Here is a 14,204-nt window from a genome sequence, read left to right as displayed (position 1 = left end):
TTCGATGCCCTGTTGACTCTCATTGACAACCTGTTGTGAGCATCGGATAACTGACCCCAGATTTCGGACAGCAGTGGACAAGACGAGATGAGATATGCAAGGTACGTTTACACTCGGTATCATGATTCAATACACTTTAGGTCAAAATCACACCGGAGTTCTCCTTTAAATGTGAAATGTAGATGTTTTTAATATTATTGAAATGTATAAGGCAAAATCCTTTTTTTATATATTCATATTTTCACAATATTTTTTAAAACAAAATGGTCAAATATATAAATATATATAAATAGACACACACATACAGTCAAGCCAGAAATGAGTCATACCCCTGACAAATTCTGACCTAAAGTCACTTTTATTCAACCAGCAAGTTTTTTTGGACCGGAAATGACACAGGCTTCTCCCAATAAGACGATGTACAAGAGGCATCATTGTAAAAAAAAAAATATTTCTCCACTTTTATTTACATTTGAACAAAAAGTGTCATGTCCAAAATTATTCATACCCTTTGCAAACTGTCACAGTCTATGGGAAAATCCAAAGTTCTATACCATTCCAAATAGTCCAAGCTGTTCTAAAGCATCCTAATTACCCTGATTCATTGGGAACAGCAGTTTTAATCAACTCAACAGGTGAAAAACAGAAGCTCTCTGCTGTTGGTTTGTGGACAGTCATGGCTCACATTATGGCTGCTCACAAGTCAGGAAAGGGCTATAAGACCATATCTAAATGTTTTGAAGTTCCAGTGGCTACAGTGCAAAGTATTATTAAAAATACAAGACGTTCCGCACTGTGAAAAATCTCAGAGGACGTGGTTGGAAGCCAAAAGTGACACCTGTGCTGGCCAGGAGGATAGTGAGAGAGGTAAAAAAAAAAAAAAAAAAAATCCAAGGATCACCACCAAGGCCATCCTGATGAATCTGGGCTCTGCTGGTGGCAACATCTCATGGCAGACAGTCCAACGGACACTGCACACCGCTGGGCTCCACGGACGCAGACCAAGGAGGACACCACTTCTCCAGATAAGGCACACAAAACCCCGCTTGGCCTTTGCAAATGCTCATCTTGACAAAGAATAAGACTTCTGGTCTTCTGTTCAACTTGGCCTTGGGCACCAGTGTACATTTCAGCACGACAACGACCCAAAACAGCAAAAGTGGTGAAGAAATGGTTAGCAGACAAAAACATTAACGTTTTGCAGTGGCCCAGCCAGAGTCTTGACTTAAATCCAATTGAGAATCTGTGGAGGGAGCTAAAGATCAGGGTGATGGCAAGGAGACCCTTCAACCTGAAAGAGTTGGAGCTCATCACTAAAGATGAATGGGCAAAAATACCAGTGGAGAGATGCAAAAAGCTGCTCAGCAATTATAGGAAGCGTTTGATTGCTGAAACAGCCAATAAAGGCTTTTCTATTGATTATTGAGAAGGGTATGAATAATTTTGGACATGCCACTTTTTGTTCAAATGTAAATAAAAGATGAGTAATATTTTTTCCACAATGATGCCTCTTGTACATCGTCTTATTATCTTCTGGGAGACGTCTGTGTCATTTCTAATAAAAAAAATTAAAAAAAAAAAAACTTGCTGGTAGAATAAAAGTAACTTTAAGTCAGAATTTGCCAGGGGTATGAATAATTTTCGGGCTTGACTGTATATATAACAATTTACATAAATATATTTTAAAACATTTTTAGCTATTTATTTTTGGCCATTTGTATATATTGAAATTAAAAATATATTTGAAAATATATATTCTTTACTGTATGGGGTGCTCTGTCTGTTTTTAAGCACATACATACACCAGTGTTCGTTCAGTGAAGTCTGTGAAGTTTCCGAATGATTCACCAGCTTTCAGGACTAGCTTTTATGCAAAATGGATATAATAGCATGACTTTCTAATCTTTAACAGATAAGGATACAACTGTAAAATGTAAGTTATGCACTGAGGAAAGCACATCTCAAATGCTTTAAATAGCACACATATCTGCCAAGCTTGCTATAGAGCATTGTAATGTACAGGACAACAAGGGTTGTGCAGTTTTCCTGGAGTAGCTCCCTCTTAGTGTCCTCCGCTATATGTCATATGTGTTTTGTCCATAGAAAGAAATAATTTACTACTGTAAACTGACATAACTGGTGGATGCACAAATGCGATTAATATATAGTCGAATTTGTTGTTAATTATTTTCATTATCAATTATAACTGACTGAATCGGTAAGTTGTTGCAGTCCAGTTATTTCAATAGTAATATGTACATTGAAGAATTTTGCTAATAAGCTAAAATGTGGACCAGACTTTATGCTGGTAGTCAAACTCTGGTTATTTGAGAACAGTGACCCAATTACACAAGCATACTAAATATGGTGTCCTTTATTGGGGAGATTTAAGTTTCTTGAACTCAGATTAATTTCACTGATATTTTTTATTTATATTTTACAGTGTCTATAGAAAATCATCATACCCCTTTGAAATAGTTGCTTAATTTGTCATACAGCCGGAAATCAAACCCAATTCCAAATAACTTTTATAGCTTTATTTTGGTCTTACAAAATCAAACCAATAAAAGAAAAAAAAAAAACAGTTCTGCAAATTAATAAAAAACAAAAACTAGAATAACAGGGTTGGAAAAGTCATCAGCCCCTTGATTTAATACTTTGTAGAGCCACCTTTTGCTATATTTACAGCCATCAGTCTTTTTGGATATGTCTGTACTAGCATTGCACACCTTGATTGGGGAATATTTGCCCAGAATTGCTCAAGTTCAGTCAAATTCTGTGGTGAGTGGCAATAGGCTGCTCTCTTCAAATCCATCCACAGATTTTTAGTTGGATTTAAGTCAGAGCTCTGACTCGGCCACTCAAGGACATTCACCATCATTGTTGCTTTGGCAGTATGTTTAGGGTCATTGTCATGTTGGAAGGTGAATGACCTGTCCATCTTCATCGTCTAGCAGAGGGACGATTGTTTTCCTCAACAATTTGGATGTACTTGACAGCATCAATTTTCTCTTCAATCCTGACCAATCGCCCAGTCACAGCGGAAGAGAAAGACCCACACAACACAATGCTGCCACCACCATGCTTCACAGAAGGTATGGCGTGTTTGGGGGGTGTGCTGTGTTTGCTTTTCGCCAAACACAGCACTTGGAGTTCAGTCCAAAAGGGTCAATTTTGGTCTCATCAGACTAATGCACTTTGCGCCAGAAGGTATCAGACTCTTCCAAATGTGTTTCCAAATGTGTTTTTGCATAGTGCAAATGAGACAAGGCTTCTTTCATGCCACCCTGCCATACAGGCCAGCTTTGTGTAAAGATTGGGAGATAGTTGTCGCATGCACAGACCTTCCAGACCGAGCCTTCAAGCCTTGTAAGTCTTTCAAAGTTGCCTTTTGCCTCCTGGCAGCTTCTCTTACCAACGACCTCCTGGCTCTGTCATCCACTTTGGATGGACGGCCTAATCTAGGCAATACGCTGGTGGTGTCATACGCTTTCCACTTCTTAAGACCTTTTCACACTGAGCGCGAAAAAGTGAAATGAATATTGCATGCGATGACGCGCCAGAAAAAACAACAGATTCCTATGAATGCTTCTACATAGACCGCGAACATTCGCGCACCGAAAAAGCAAATGGTTTTTTAACAACCAGTCAGACGAAAACACGGCTGTCCAATAAGATATGAGCATTGCATCATGTGCCCAGAGCAGCTCCTGTTGCACAAAAGGACGAGTGGTGGCGCTGTTTCAAAAACCAGTGTAAACAAACAAAGAAGAAGAGTATTACGAGAGAGAAGAGGATGCACTCTTTTTATCATTGCATCTGAGAACAGATGGTTATTCTCACATGTTCTTAATATAATTTCTACTGATTCTCCACGGAATTATGTGATCTGGAGGAGAACATTGTCCGTTTTCTTCCACGTACGCGAGTGTTATAGCTAAGAGTTAGAATGCGCAGCCACTCTCTAGATCTTCCGTATAAAAAAAATGATTGAAACATTTTTCTACTGTTTCACACATGAAATATGAAAGCAAACAGACATATGATTATGTTATATTTTATATACAGTTGCAATCAAAATTATTCAACCCCCCCAAAGACTGCAGTACTTTACAAATGTTTTTTGCTCTTTCTGAAGTTCCAGGACTAAATTGCATCTACAACAGTTTTCTGGCATATTAAAAAGTGATAATGTCAATATATAATTTAATGTTTTTGAGTTATAGGATTTTTTAATAACACAGCTATGTCAAAATTATTCAACCCCTATTCAACATTGCTGTTTTAAGACAGTTATTTTTATGGTCAGGAACAAAATTGTCTTAAAAAATTGTCTTAAGCTTTTACAAACTTATTCAAAATGGAATTAGCTTGGGGTGTTACACATAGTATACTCTTAGCCCATGCATGTGCTGAAGGTGAGTAGCAAATAAAGGTAAAGTCAACAAAGCTCACACAAAATCAATAGAGAAGAAATAGTTTGCTATATTAGAAAGTCTAAAACTACATGAAGATGTATAAGACATTAAAAGTCCCTAGAGACAGCTGGCAGCCGTATTCCTTAGATTAATGTGTGTTGAACCAGAAAACCTTTGAGGCTGTTGAACAAAAAAGCACAATATCATAAAATGTTTGATCAGATCAACTGAGAAAAACTTGCAAAGTACAGCCAAAGACTTGCAAGATGACCCGACGAAAGGAGGAAAAATATTTCGATGCTGTGTACAAGAGGAACATTAGACAAGTGTAGTCTTCATGTTGAGGAATCTTGCTGAATACCACTCTTGACCAAGAAGAACAAAAAGGCTGCCTTGAACATGCCAAAATTCATTTGGATAGACCTGTGGAGTTCTGGAAGAATGTTTTATGGAGTGATGTGTCCAAACTGGAACTTTTTGGATGTATGGATCAGAGGTATGTCTGGTGCAAAAAAGACAAAGCTAATAAGCAGAAGAACACTATCTCCATCGTCAAACATGGAGGTGGGCCAGTCCTGTTATGGGGTTGTTTTACTGTAGCAGGAAGTGGAAAACATGATCATACAAAGGATATCATGGATTTATTAAAGTATCAGACCATTTTGTCAAACATTGTGATGCCTTTTATGCAAAGTCTGAAGCTAATAATCAATGGACTTTCCTGCAGGAAAATCATCCCAAAGTATACATTCAATCTACTTACGCTTGTTTTAGGAATCAGTCATAGAAAGTTTTTAAGTTGCCTGTTTCCAGATACAGGTCCTTTTCAAAAAATTAGCATATTGTGATAAAGTTCATTATTTTCTGTAATGTACTGATAAACATTAGACTTTCATATATTTTAGATTCCTTACACACAACTGAAGTAGTTCAAGCCTTTTATTGTTTTAATATTGATGATTTTGGCATAAAGCTCATGAAAACCCAAAATTCCTATCTCAAAAAATTAGCATATTTCATCCGACCAATAAAAGAAAAGTGTTTTTAATACAAAAAAAGTCAACCTTCAAATAATTATGTTCAGTTATGCACTCAATACTTGGTCGGGAATCCTTTTGCAGAAATGACTGCTTCAATGTGGCGTGGCATGGAGGCAATCAGCCTGTGGCACTGCTGAGGTGTTATGGAGACCCAGGATGCTTCGATAGCGGCCTTAAGCTCATCCAGAGTGTTGGGTCTTGCGTCTCTCAACTTTCTCTTCACAATATCCCACAGATTCTCTATGGGGTTCAGGTCAGGAGAGTTGGCAGGCCAATTGAGCACAGTAATACCATGGTCAGTAAACCATTTACCAGTGGTTTTGGCACTGTGAGCAGGTGCCAGGTCGTGCTGAAAAATGAAATCTTCATCTCCATAAAGCTTTTCAGCAGATGGAAGCATGAAGTGCTCCAAAATCTCCTGATAGCTAGCTGCATGGACCCTGCCCTTGATAAAACACAGTGGACCAACACCGGCAGCTGACATGGCACCCCAGACCATCACTGACTGTGGGTACTTGACACTGGACTTCAGGCATTTTGGCATTTCCCTCTCCCCAGTCTTCCTCCAGACTCTGGCACCTTGATTTCCGAATGACATGCAAAATTTGCTTTCATCTGAAAAAAGTACTTTGGACCACTGAGCAACAGTCCAGTGCTGCTTCTGCCGCTGTTTCTGGTTCAAAAGTGGCTTGACCTGGCGCCTGTACACGGTGGCTCTGGATGTTTCTACTCCAGACTCAGTCCACTGCTTCCGCAGGTCCCCAAGGTCTGGAATCGGTCCTTCTCCACAATCTTCCTCAGGGTCCGGTCACCTCTTCTCGTTGTGCAGCGTTTTCTGCCACACTTTTTCCTTCCCACAGACTTCCCACTGAGGTGCCTTGATACAGCACTCTGGGAACAGCCTATTCGTTCAGAAATTTCTTTCTGTGTCTTACCCTCTTGCTTGAGGGTGTCAATGATGGCCTTCTGGACAGCAGTCAGGTCGGCAGTCTTACCCATGATTGCGGTTTTGAGTAATGAACCAGGCTGGGAGTTTTTAAAAGCCTCAGGAATCTTTTGCAGGTGTTTAGAGTTAATTAGTTGATTCAGATGATTAGGTTAATCACTCGTTTAGAGAACCTTTTCATGATATGCTAATTTTTTGATATAGGAATTTTGGGTTTTCATGAGCTGTATGCCAAAATCATCAACATTAAAACAATAAAAGGCTTGAACTACTTCAGTTGTGTGTAATGAATCTAAAATATATGAAAGTCTAATGTTTATCAGTACATTACAGAAAATAATGAACTTTATCACAATATGCTAATTTTTTGAAAATGACCTGTATAATTCTCATTGAAAATACATGGTTGAATTTGAAGCAAGCAGTGGCAAAGTAAAACCCAAAGATTATCAGTGATCTGAAAGCATTTTCAGGGGAGGAATGGCCCAAGATTGCAGCAGAAAGGTGACAGAAGCATCTAAGCACTTCCAGGCAGTGTTTATTGGTGGTTTTAAAGTATAAAAGATTCTACACCAAATTTACTTTCAGGGGTTGAATAATTTTGAACATAAATGTTTAGAGCCAATTCGATTTTTATTATTATTCATCAACTTACGTTCTCAGAATTACTCAAATGTGTATTAATAATCTTTCTTTAATAGTTTACTGATGCCTTTGTTGAATTGTTTTCACAAAATGTTCTCTGCAGCAAAATGTCTTGCAGGTCAAGGGGGTTGAATAATTTTGATTGCAACTGTATATATAAAAAATTTTGCCTCCTGGCAGAATATATATTCTGTATCTGTTTTGTGTGCAGCTCATGGTATTTTTTATAATAATAAAGGATGTTTATGAAAATAAGCATTATTAAACATATAAAGAGTGCATGTCTGCCTATTATAGAATCAAAACCAACTACAGATCAAAATCAGAAGTTATTACAAGCACTCAATGATAGTTTAAAGTCGGTTTTAAGCAAATGCATTAATAATTACATAGATTTTCAAATGTGGCATAATGCTAATTTTACTTCTATATATATTTTAAGATGTTTTCTTGTAAGCATTATAGATAGTTTGTGTTTCTGGCGTAGAACCAAACTTTATTTATCTTAAGTTAATGCTGTATATTAAGCAGCGGACAATGTTAAATAAATAAACATGATACATATCTGAGGAAAAATACATTGTTGGTTGACATCTGCGATTCGCATGCATTTTCGCATTGTGCTCAGTGTGGAAAGGCCTTTAATGATGCTCTGAACAGTACTCCGAGGGTTAGCTAAAGTCTTTGAAATGTTTTTGCAGCCTTCTCCTAGCTTGTGCCTTTCTACAACTTTATCCCAGAGGTCTTTCAAAAGCACTTTTCCAACCATGGGGTATTCTTTGCCGTACCATGCACTACTAACAGTGGAGTCTTCAAGAAACAGCTGGTTTTATTCTGAAGTAATCAACACCACTACTATTGATGTCAGGTGGGGCAATTAGCCTGGTGTTTAATCTGGAAGTTGATTGTTTGCACCTGAGAACCTGAGGGGCTGATCACTTTACCAAACCAGGCATTTCACTGATTAATTTGGAATAATCCTCCAGAATTTTTTTAATGATTTTTTTACTTTTATGATGAGGGATTTAATGTGTACATGCAGCTCGAAAAAAAGTTAAGACTTAATTTATTTTATTTTCCAGGGTGTAATGTGACAAAAGGTAAAGGTTTTCACAGGGTATGTTGATTTATATTTAAAGATGTTTTCTTGTAAGCATTATAGATAGTTTGTGTTTCTGCCACAGAACCAAACTTTTATTATCTTAAGTTAATGCTGTATATTAAGCAGCGGACAATGTAAAATCCATATACAAGATACATATCTGAGGAAAAATACATTGTTGGTTGACATCTGTGATTCGCATGCATTTTCGCATTGTGCTCAGTGTGGAAAGGCCTTTAATGATGCTCTGAACAGTACTCCGAGGGTTAGCTAAAGTCTTTGAAATGTTTTTGCAGCCTTCTCCTAGCTTGTGCCTTTCTACAACTTTATCCCAGAGGTCTTTCAAAAGTACTTTTCCAACCATGGGGAATTCTTTGCCGTACCATGCACTACTAACAGTGGAGTCTTCAAGAAACAGCTGGTTTTATTCTGAAGTAATCAACACCACTACTATTGATGTCAGGTGGGGCAATTAGCCTGGTGTTTAATATGGAAGTTGATTGTTTGCACCTGAGAACCTGAGGGGCTGATCACTTTACCAAACCAGGCATTTCACTGATTAATTTTGAATAATCCTCCAGAATTTTTTAAAAGATATTTTTACTTTTATGATGAGGGTTTTAATGTGTACATTCAGCTAAAAAAAAGGTAATACTTAATTTATTTTATTTTCCCGGAAGTAATGTGACAAAAGGTTTTCACAGGGTATACTGATTTTCTATAGACACTGTATGTAATAACTATACTAAACTAACATGCTTAATTGACAGCATTTGATTTCAAAAGATAAAACTGAATATAACACTTCTGCTTTTTATCCTCAAGCAAATGAGTTTGCATTGCACTGTAAAAGAAAATATCTAGTCATTGTGGGTACCTTAGTGATGCCAGGCAAGTCAACTAACGTCAGACTGAGTACGTTAGGGGAATAGATCTTCAGGTAAATGGGCTCTGGACTGATGCCCTAGGGAGGAAAAAGAGAACAACTAAATGAGATCAATTAAAACAGCCCCTTAAAATGGAAACACAAGAGTATGTCAAACTGTCTGAAGTTCCCCTGCACCTTATTATCGGTACTGCGGTCCGTTTCCTCCTCAATCTCTTTCCGGATTTCACTGAAGTCTGTGAAAATCTGAGCAAAGAGAAAACAACATCTCAATAGAGTCGAGGTTCATAACAAGCTATGGCGTGTTCTGAATGACCTATTTTTTCAACAAGAACTCCAAGTCTTTAATTACCTGGTTTTTGCAGTGAAGGAAGGTGCCCCATTCCTCTGCTTTGATACCTTTAGAAGAACGAGAGAGAAGAACGCAAACACACAAGACAATGCAAATCAATATTTATGACACTGAGCCCAGCAGAAAATTCAGCAGAACCCCTTTTCCCATAAAAGACCTCAACAGAAATAAAAGCTTTTTACAGGCTCTGACTGCAAGGAGAACTGACGTGAACAAAATGTGAAATCAATAGGCAACCAGAAATGTTACTGTGGCCAGATACATTAGTACACAACTGAGTGAGCGAAGCCCAAACATGCATTTGCTCTAGTCTCAAAGTGCAGGACAAAATACCAGAAGGATTTTGAAATGAAAACACAACAGATGGAATAACAATCTAGGTTATAAAGAAAAACAGAAGATGGAACAAGCTGTGAGATGAGGCGCACACCAGAAGACTGAAACGGACAGATGAATGCTTATGCAGATGAGCATTTGTTGAAAAGCAGAGACCTGGATAATAGTTTTGGCTGTTTTGTTTAGATCCATTTCCTGAGAAAGCAAAGAGAGGAGAGCAGAGAGCGTTAGGAAGAAACGCTACTGTAAGTGGATTAGAGACAAATTCACAGAAAGATACATCAACATTGTAACATCATCCAGCGAGCGGATGTTAAAAGGAACATACTCCGGGTTCAATACAAGTTATGTGTGGAAAAATAAAGCAATAATTGCATTTACAGTAATGCACTTACTATAAAAGTCTAAGGGATGAGACATCTATATATACACTCTCTATATATACACATTTGTAATATATATCTTTAAATATGTAACAAAAAAATATAATATACAACTTCTGTTTAAAATGTTGAGATCAAAACGACTTTTTAAAAATAAATTAATACTTTTATTCAACAATAAATTGATTAAAAGTAATATTAAAGGCATTTATAATGCTATGTTTTTTATTTTTTATTATTATTATTTTGAAATAAATGCTGTTCTTCTGAGCTTAGCATTCATCAAAAAATCCTGAAAAAATATTTGTAAAAAATGTCAAGAAAATGAAAGAAATGATGGTTTCTACAAAAATATTGAGAAGCAATATTGAGTGTTTTCAACATTGCTAATAATAATAAATGTTTCTTGAGCATCATAATGATGCAGAAAATTCACAGGTATAATTGTTTTTTTGTTACACCAGTCAAAAGACATTTTTAATGTTTTTTTTTTTAAGTCTCTCCTGTTCACCAAGCCTGCATTTATTTGATCCAAAGAACAAGAAATATTTTCACTATTTAAAATAATATATTTAATATATTTTAAAATGTAATTTATTACTGTGATCAAAGCTACATTTTCAGCATCATTACTCTGGTCTTCAGTGTCATGTGATCCTTCACAAATCATTCTAATATTCTGATCTGCTGTTCAAGAAACATTATTCAAGAAACAATATATATATATATATATATATATATATATATATATATATATTTTTTTTTTTTTTTTTTTTTTTTTAATATATATAATTTTAATAGAAATTATTTAGCAAGGATGCTTTAAATTGATCAAAAGTGATGATAAAGAAATTTATAATGTTAAAAAAGATTTCTATTTCAGATAAGTGCCATTCTTCTGAACTTCTGAAAAGAATCTGATAAATGTTTCTTGGACAGCAAATCAGAATATTGGAATGATTTTTGAAGGACCATGTGACAGGAGTAATGATACTGAAAATTCAGCTTTGAAATCACAGGAATAAATTACATTTTAAAATGTATTCAAATAGAAAACAGTTATTCTGAATAGCAAACATATTTCACAATATTACTGCTTTTGCTGTATTTTGGAACAAATAAATGCAAGATTGGTGAGCAGAAAAGATTGTTTAAAAAAATCTTACTGTACAAAAACCTTTGACTGGTAGTGTATTAAAACTGAAAATGTTTAAACTTACGTTAAGTGTCTTTACTGAATTTTTTAATCAAATAAAAAAAATCCAACCAACTTCAAACTTGAGCTATAGTGTACCTAGTAAGCTTTTTATTAATATGTGAAATGTTTATGTTATCAAATTCCGACCAGTCTAAGGTTAAAAAATAAGGAACTTTCTTATTGTGACAATATTTTTTAAGATTTTTAAGCATGTGTTCTCATGTTATTCTTGTACAGAACCTAGAACATTTCTTTAAGATTTTTTTACTTTAAGAACACTGAAAAATATTAGACCTACTTTTATTTCAAGGCATGCAAAGCAAGCACTTGTGTGCTAGATATGTACTTACGTAAAAACTCTTATTTTTTTTCTCAATATGTTAAAAACTTTCTGACTGTGTCATAAATCTAGTAAGCTAACTAGACAGCTTTCCAGGCATCACAGTCATTACTATGATGCGCCAAAAATATTGTTTAGGTTGTTTAGGTCCACTATTTTTTGAGACACAATATCTTCGTCCACAGTCATATTATTTCAGAGATATGATAAACTCTTTGAAGAGAGACACAATCAGTTACCATTGTCTTGTTTCCGCCTCTCCTCCAGCGGAGGCACATTCACCAGCTGTAACACTAGAGGGCGCCGAGTCACTATTCCTGAACCTCGGGGCAGAAAGTCTCTTCCAACCAAACTCTCCAATACTGAGCTCTTTCCACTGCTCTGTGGATTCATTTGAAGAGACCAACAGATCACATGCTTGATTTGATAAGGAAAATACTGGCACTGTGTTTACATGTAGCCCTACTCGATGTGCATGATGTATTATCACAAAACAAACACCACACCTGAAGTATTGACAGTCTACATTTTAACATTTTAATGACTCACTTGTGATCCCACGACCACGATCTGAGGAAGCTGGATGATCTCGGCTCCGACTGTGAGGAAAACCTCCTGCAGTCTGTTAATGATGGGAATCAGAGTTTCCATCTATGAAAGAGAAAAGAAAAATCGATAGACTGAGTGTAAAGCTGCTATTGATGAACAACAGAATGTGGCTTAATCAATAGATACGCAGAAGCAAAGCTATATATAAATATTTAATCCACTTTTTACAGCAAAACGATTTTAATCATTTAAAATATAATTATGTTTATATATATATATATATATATATATATATATATATACTACCATTCAAAAGTTTGGGGTCAGTACATTTTTATTGTTTCTTTTTCTTTTCTTTTTTTTTTTAAGAAATTAATACTTTTATTCACCAAGGATGTATTAAGTTAATAATTAAAAGTTTATTAAAAGTTAATAATAAATCATTTACATTGTTATAAAATATTTATATTTTAAAAAAACACTGTACTTTTTAAACTTGTTATTCATGAAAGAATCCTGAAAAAAAAAAAAATCACGGGTTCCAAAAAATATTTGGCAGCACAACTGTTGATATTATCCAACATTGATCATCCTAATAATAAATCAGCATATTAGAATGATTTCTGAAGGATCATGTGACACTTAAGACTGGAGTAACAGCTGATAAAAATTCAGCTTTTCATCACAGGAATAAATTCTATTTTAAAGTATGTTCAAATAAAAAAAAAACGTTATTTTATATTGTAAAAACATTTTGCAATATTACTGTTTTTTTCTGTATTTTTAATCAAATAAATGCAGCCTTGATGAGCGTAAGAGATACTATTTAAAGACTTATATATATATATATATATATATATATATATATATATATATATATATATATATATAATAAGTAAATAAGTATGGTGTTTCTTTTGTAAATATTTCTGCTACTCTAAATGACAATGAGACATTATTTCACCCATATTTTAGCATTTTATTTTCACAAAAGTTAAAGTTGAAACTATGTATATTAAATCACTATATATTATTAAGAAAGTGGGCCTTAATAATTAATAAAAGTCTTAATTCGCACTTCCATCCGATTATAAAGTCTTAAATTCATAATATTGTGGTTATATACACTTAAAACAAGAACATATATCTGCCAATGTGGTATCATTTCCCCCCTTTTAAATTAAGTCTATTTTTCTGAGCCCACTGCTATTGTTTTAATCATAAACTCATGTGCATTTTACATATATATCATATATATCTTACGCTTCACATGTGAAAAGCACATATCTGAACAAATGGCCCTGAAAGACACTCATTTGATTTGATTAATTTGCAATACACACATATATAAATACACACACACATATGCATAGCCATAGCCATTAAAAACACAAGTCTGCACAAATTACATATTCATGCAATAAAATGAGACTATTTTGATATTTAATTTGCAGTTATACTGTATGTTTCACGACAGACATCAGCTCTGCAGGGTGTGATGCTGCTGGCAGAACAAGGTTACATGGTAACGTTAGGAGAAACGATATAAACATTAGCAAAACAGGCTACATACCTTACCGTAATGCGATGTGTCAAGACTTCTACAATATTACACAATCAGAGCGTTATAGCGCTCAGTGTCATGCTGGAAATATGGAAAACACAACGTACAGTCACGGGAAGACCGACATGTTTTGAGGTTTCGCTTTTCTGCGCCCTTACAGCAGGTTGTCAAAGACGGATCCGGCGTCAGCTACAGGATATCTGATTGGCTAATGTATTGATGACGCTCGAGCTTATTTTCAGCTCATTGGATAAAAGACCTATCAATCATGACCACTTCTCTACGCCCCTTTCCAACATCAGGACCCCTCATATATTTCATCCGTGGGCTTCAGTATCACAGTAGCATTAGAATTTCGGTAATTTGTGTGGAATTATAAGGAAAAACGAGTTTCATAATAGTTTAAAATGTTCGAAATGCGTCGAATCTATTAGGATATTTGAGT

At 35.3% G+C, this 14,204-nt stretch overlaps 1 protein-coding gene across 2 annotated transcripts in view; it reads right to left on the bottom strand.

The window, feature by feature from the left end:
* LOC141286593 (dynamin-1-like protein) overlaps positions 1 to 13,913 on the bottom strand; it is a 53,143-nt gene extending 39,230 nt beyond the window's left edge. Inside the window, exons 1-7 of one of the 2 annotated variants that reach the window (XM_073818640.1) lie at positions 13,769 to 13,913; positions 12,196 to 12,297; positions 11,886 to 12,027; positions 9,882 to 9,920; positions 9,390 to 9,436; positions 9,215 to 9,283; positions 9,029 to 9,115 (exon numbers count right to left, since the gene is read on the bottom strand). In XM_073818640.1, the coding sequence (XP_073674741.1) occupies positions 9,029 to 9,115; positions 9,215 to 9,283; positions 9,390 to 9,436; positions 9,882 to 9,920; positions 11,886 to 12,027; positions 12,196 to 12,297 (486 nt within the window). In that variant the 5' untranslated portion in view covers positions 13,769 to 13,913. The remainder of the gene's footprint in view (positions 1 to 9,028; positions 9,116 to 9,214; positions 9,284 to 9,389; positions 9,437 to 9,881; positions 9,921 to 11,885; positions 12,028 to 12,195; positions 12,298 to 13,768) is intronic. The other variant, XM_073818641.1, reaches the window with a different exon arrangement.
* Positions 13,914 to 14,204: the final 291 nt, after the last annotated feature.

The sequence above is a fragment of the Garra rufa genome, chromosome 15, assembly GCF_049309525.1.
Source record: "Garra rufa chromosome 15, GarRuf1.0, whole genome shotgun sequence".
Taxonomy (NCBI): Eukaryota; Metazoa; Chordata; class Actinopteri; order Cypriniformes; family Cyprinidae; genus Garra; species Garra rufa.
This window is presented reverse-complemented; position numbering and strand designations above follow the sequence as displayed.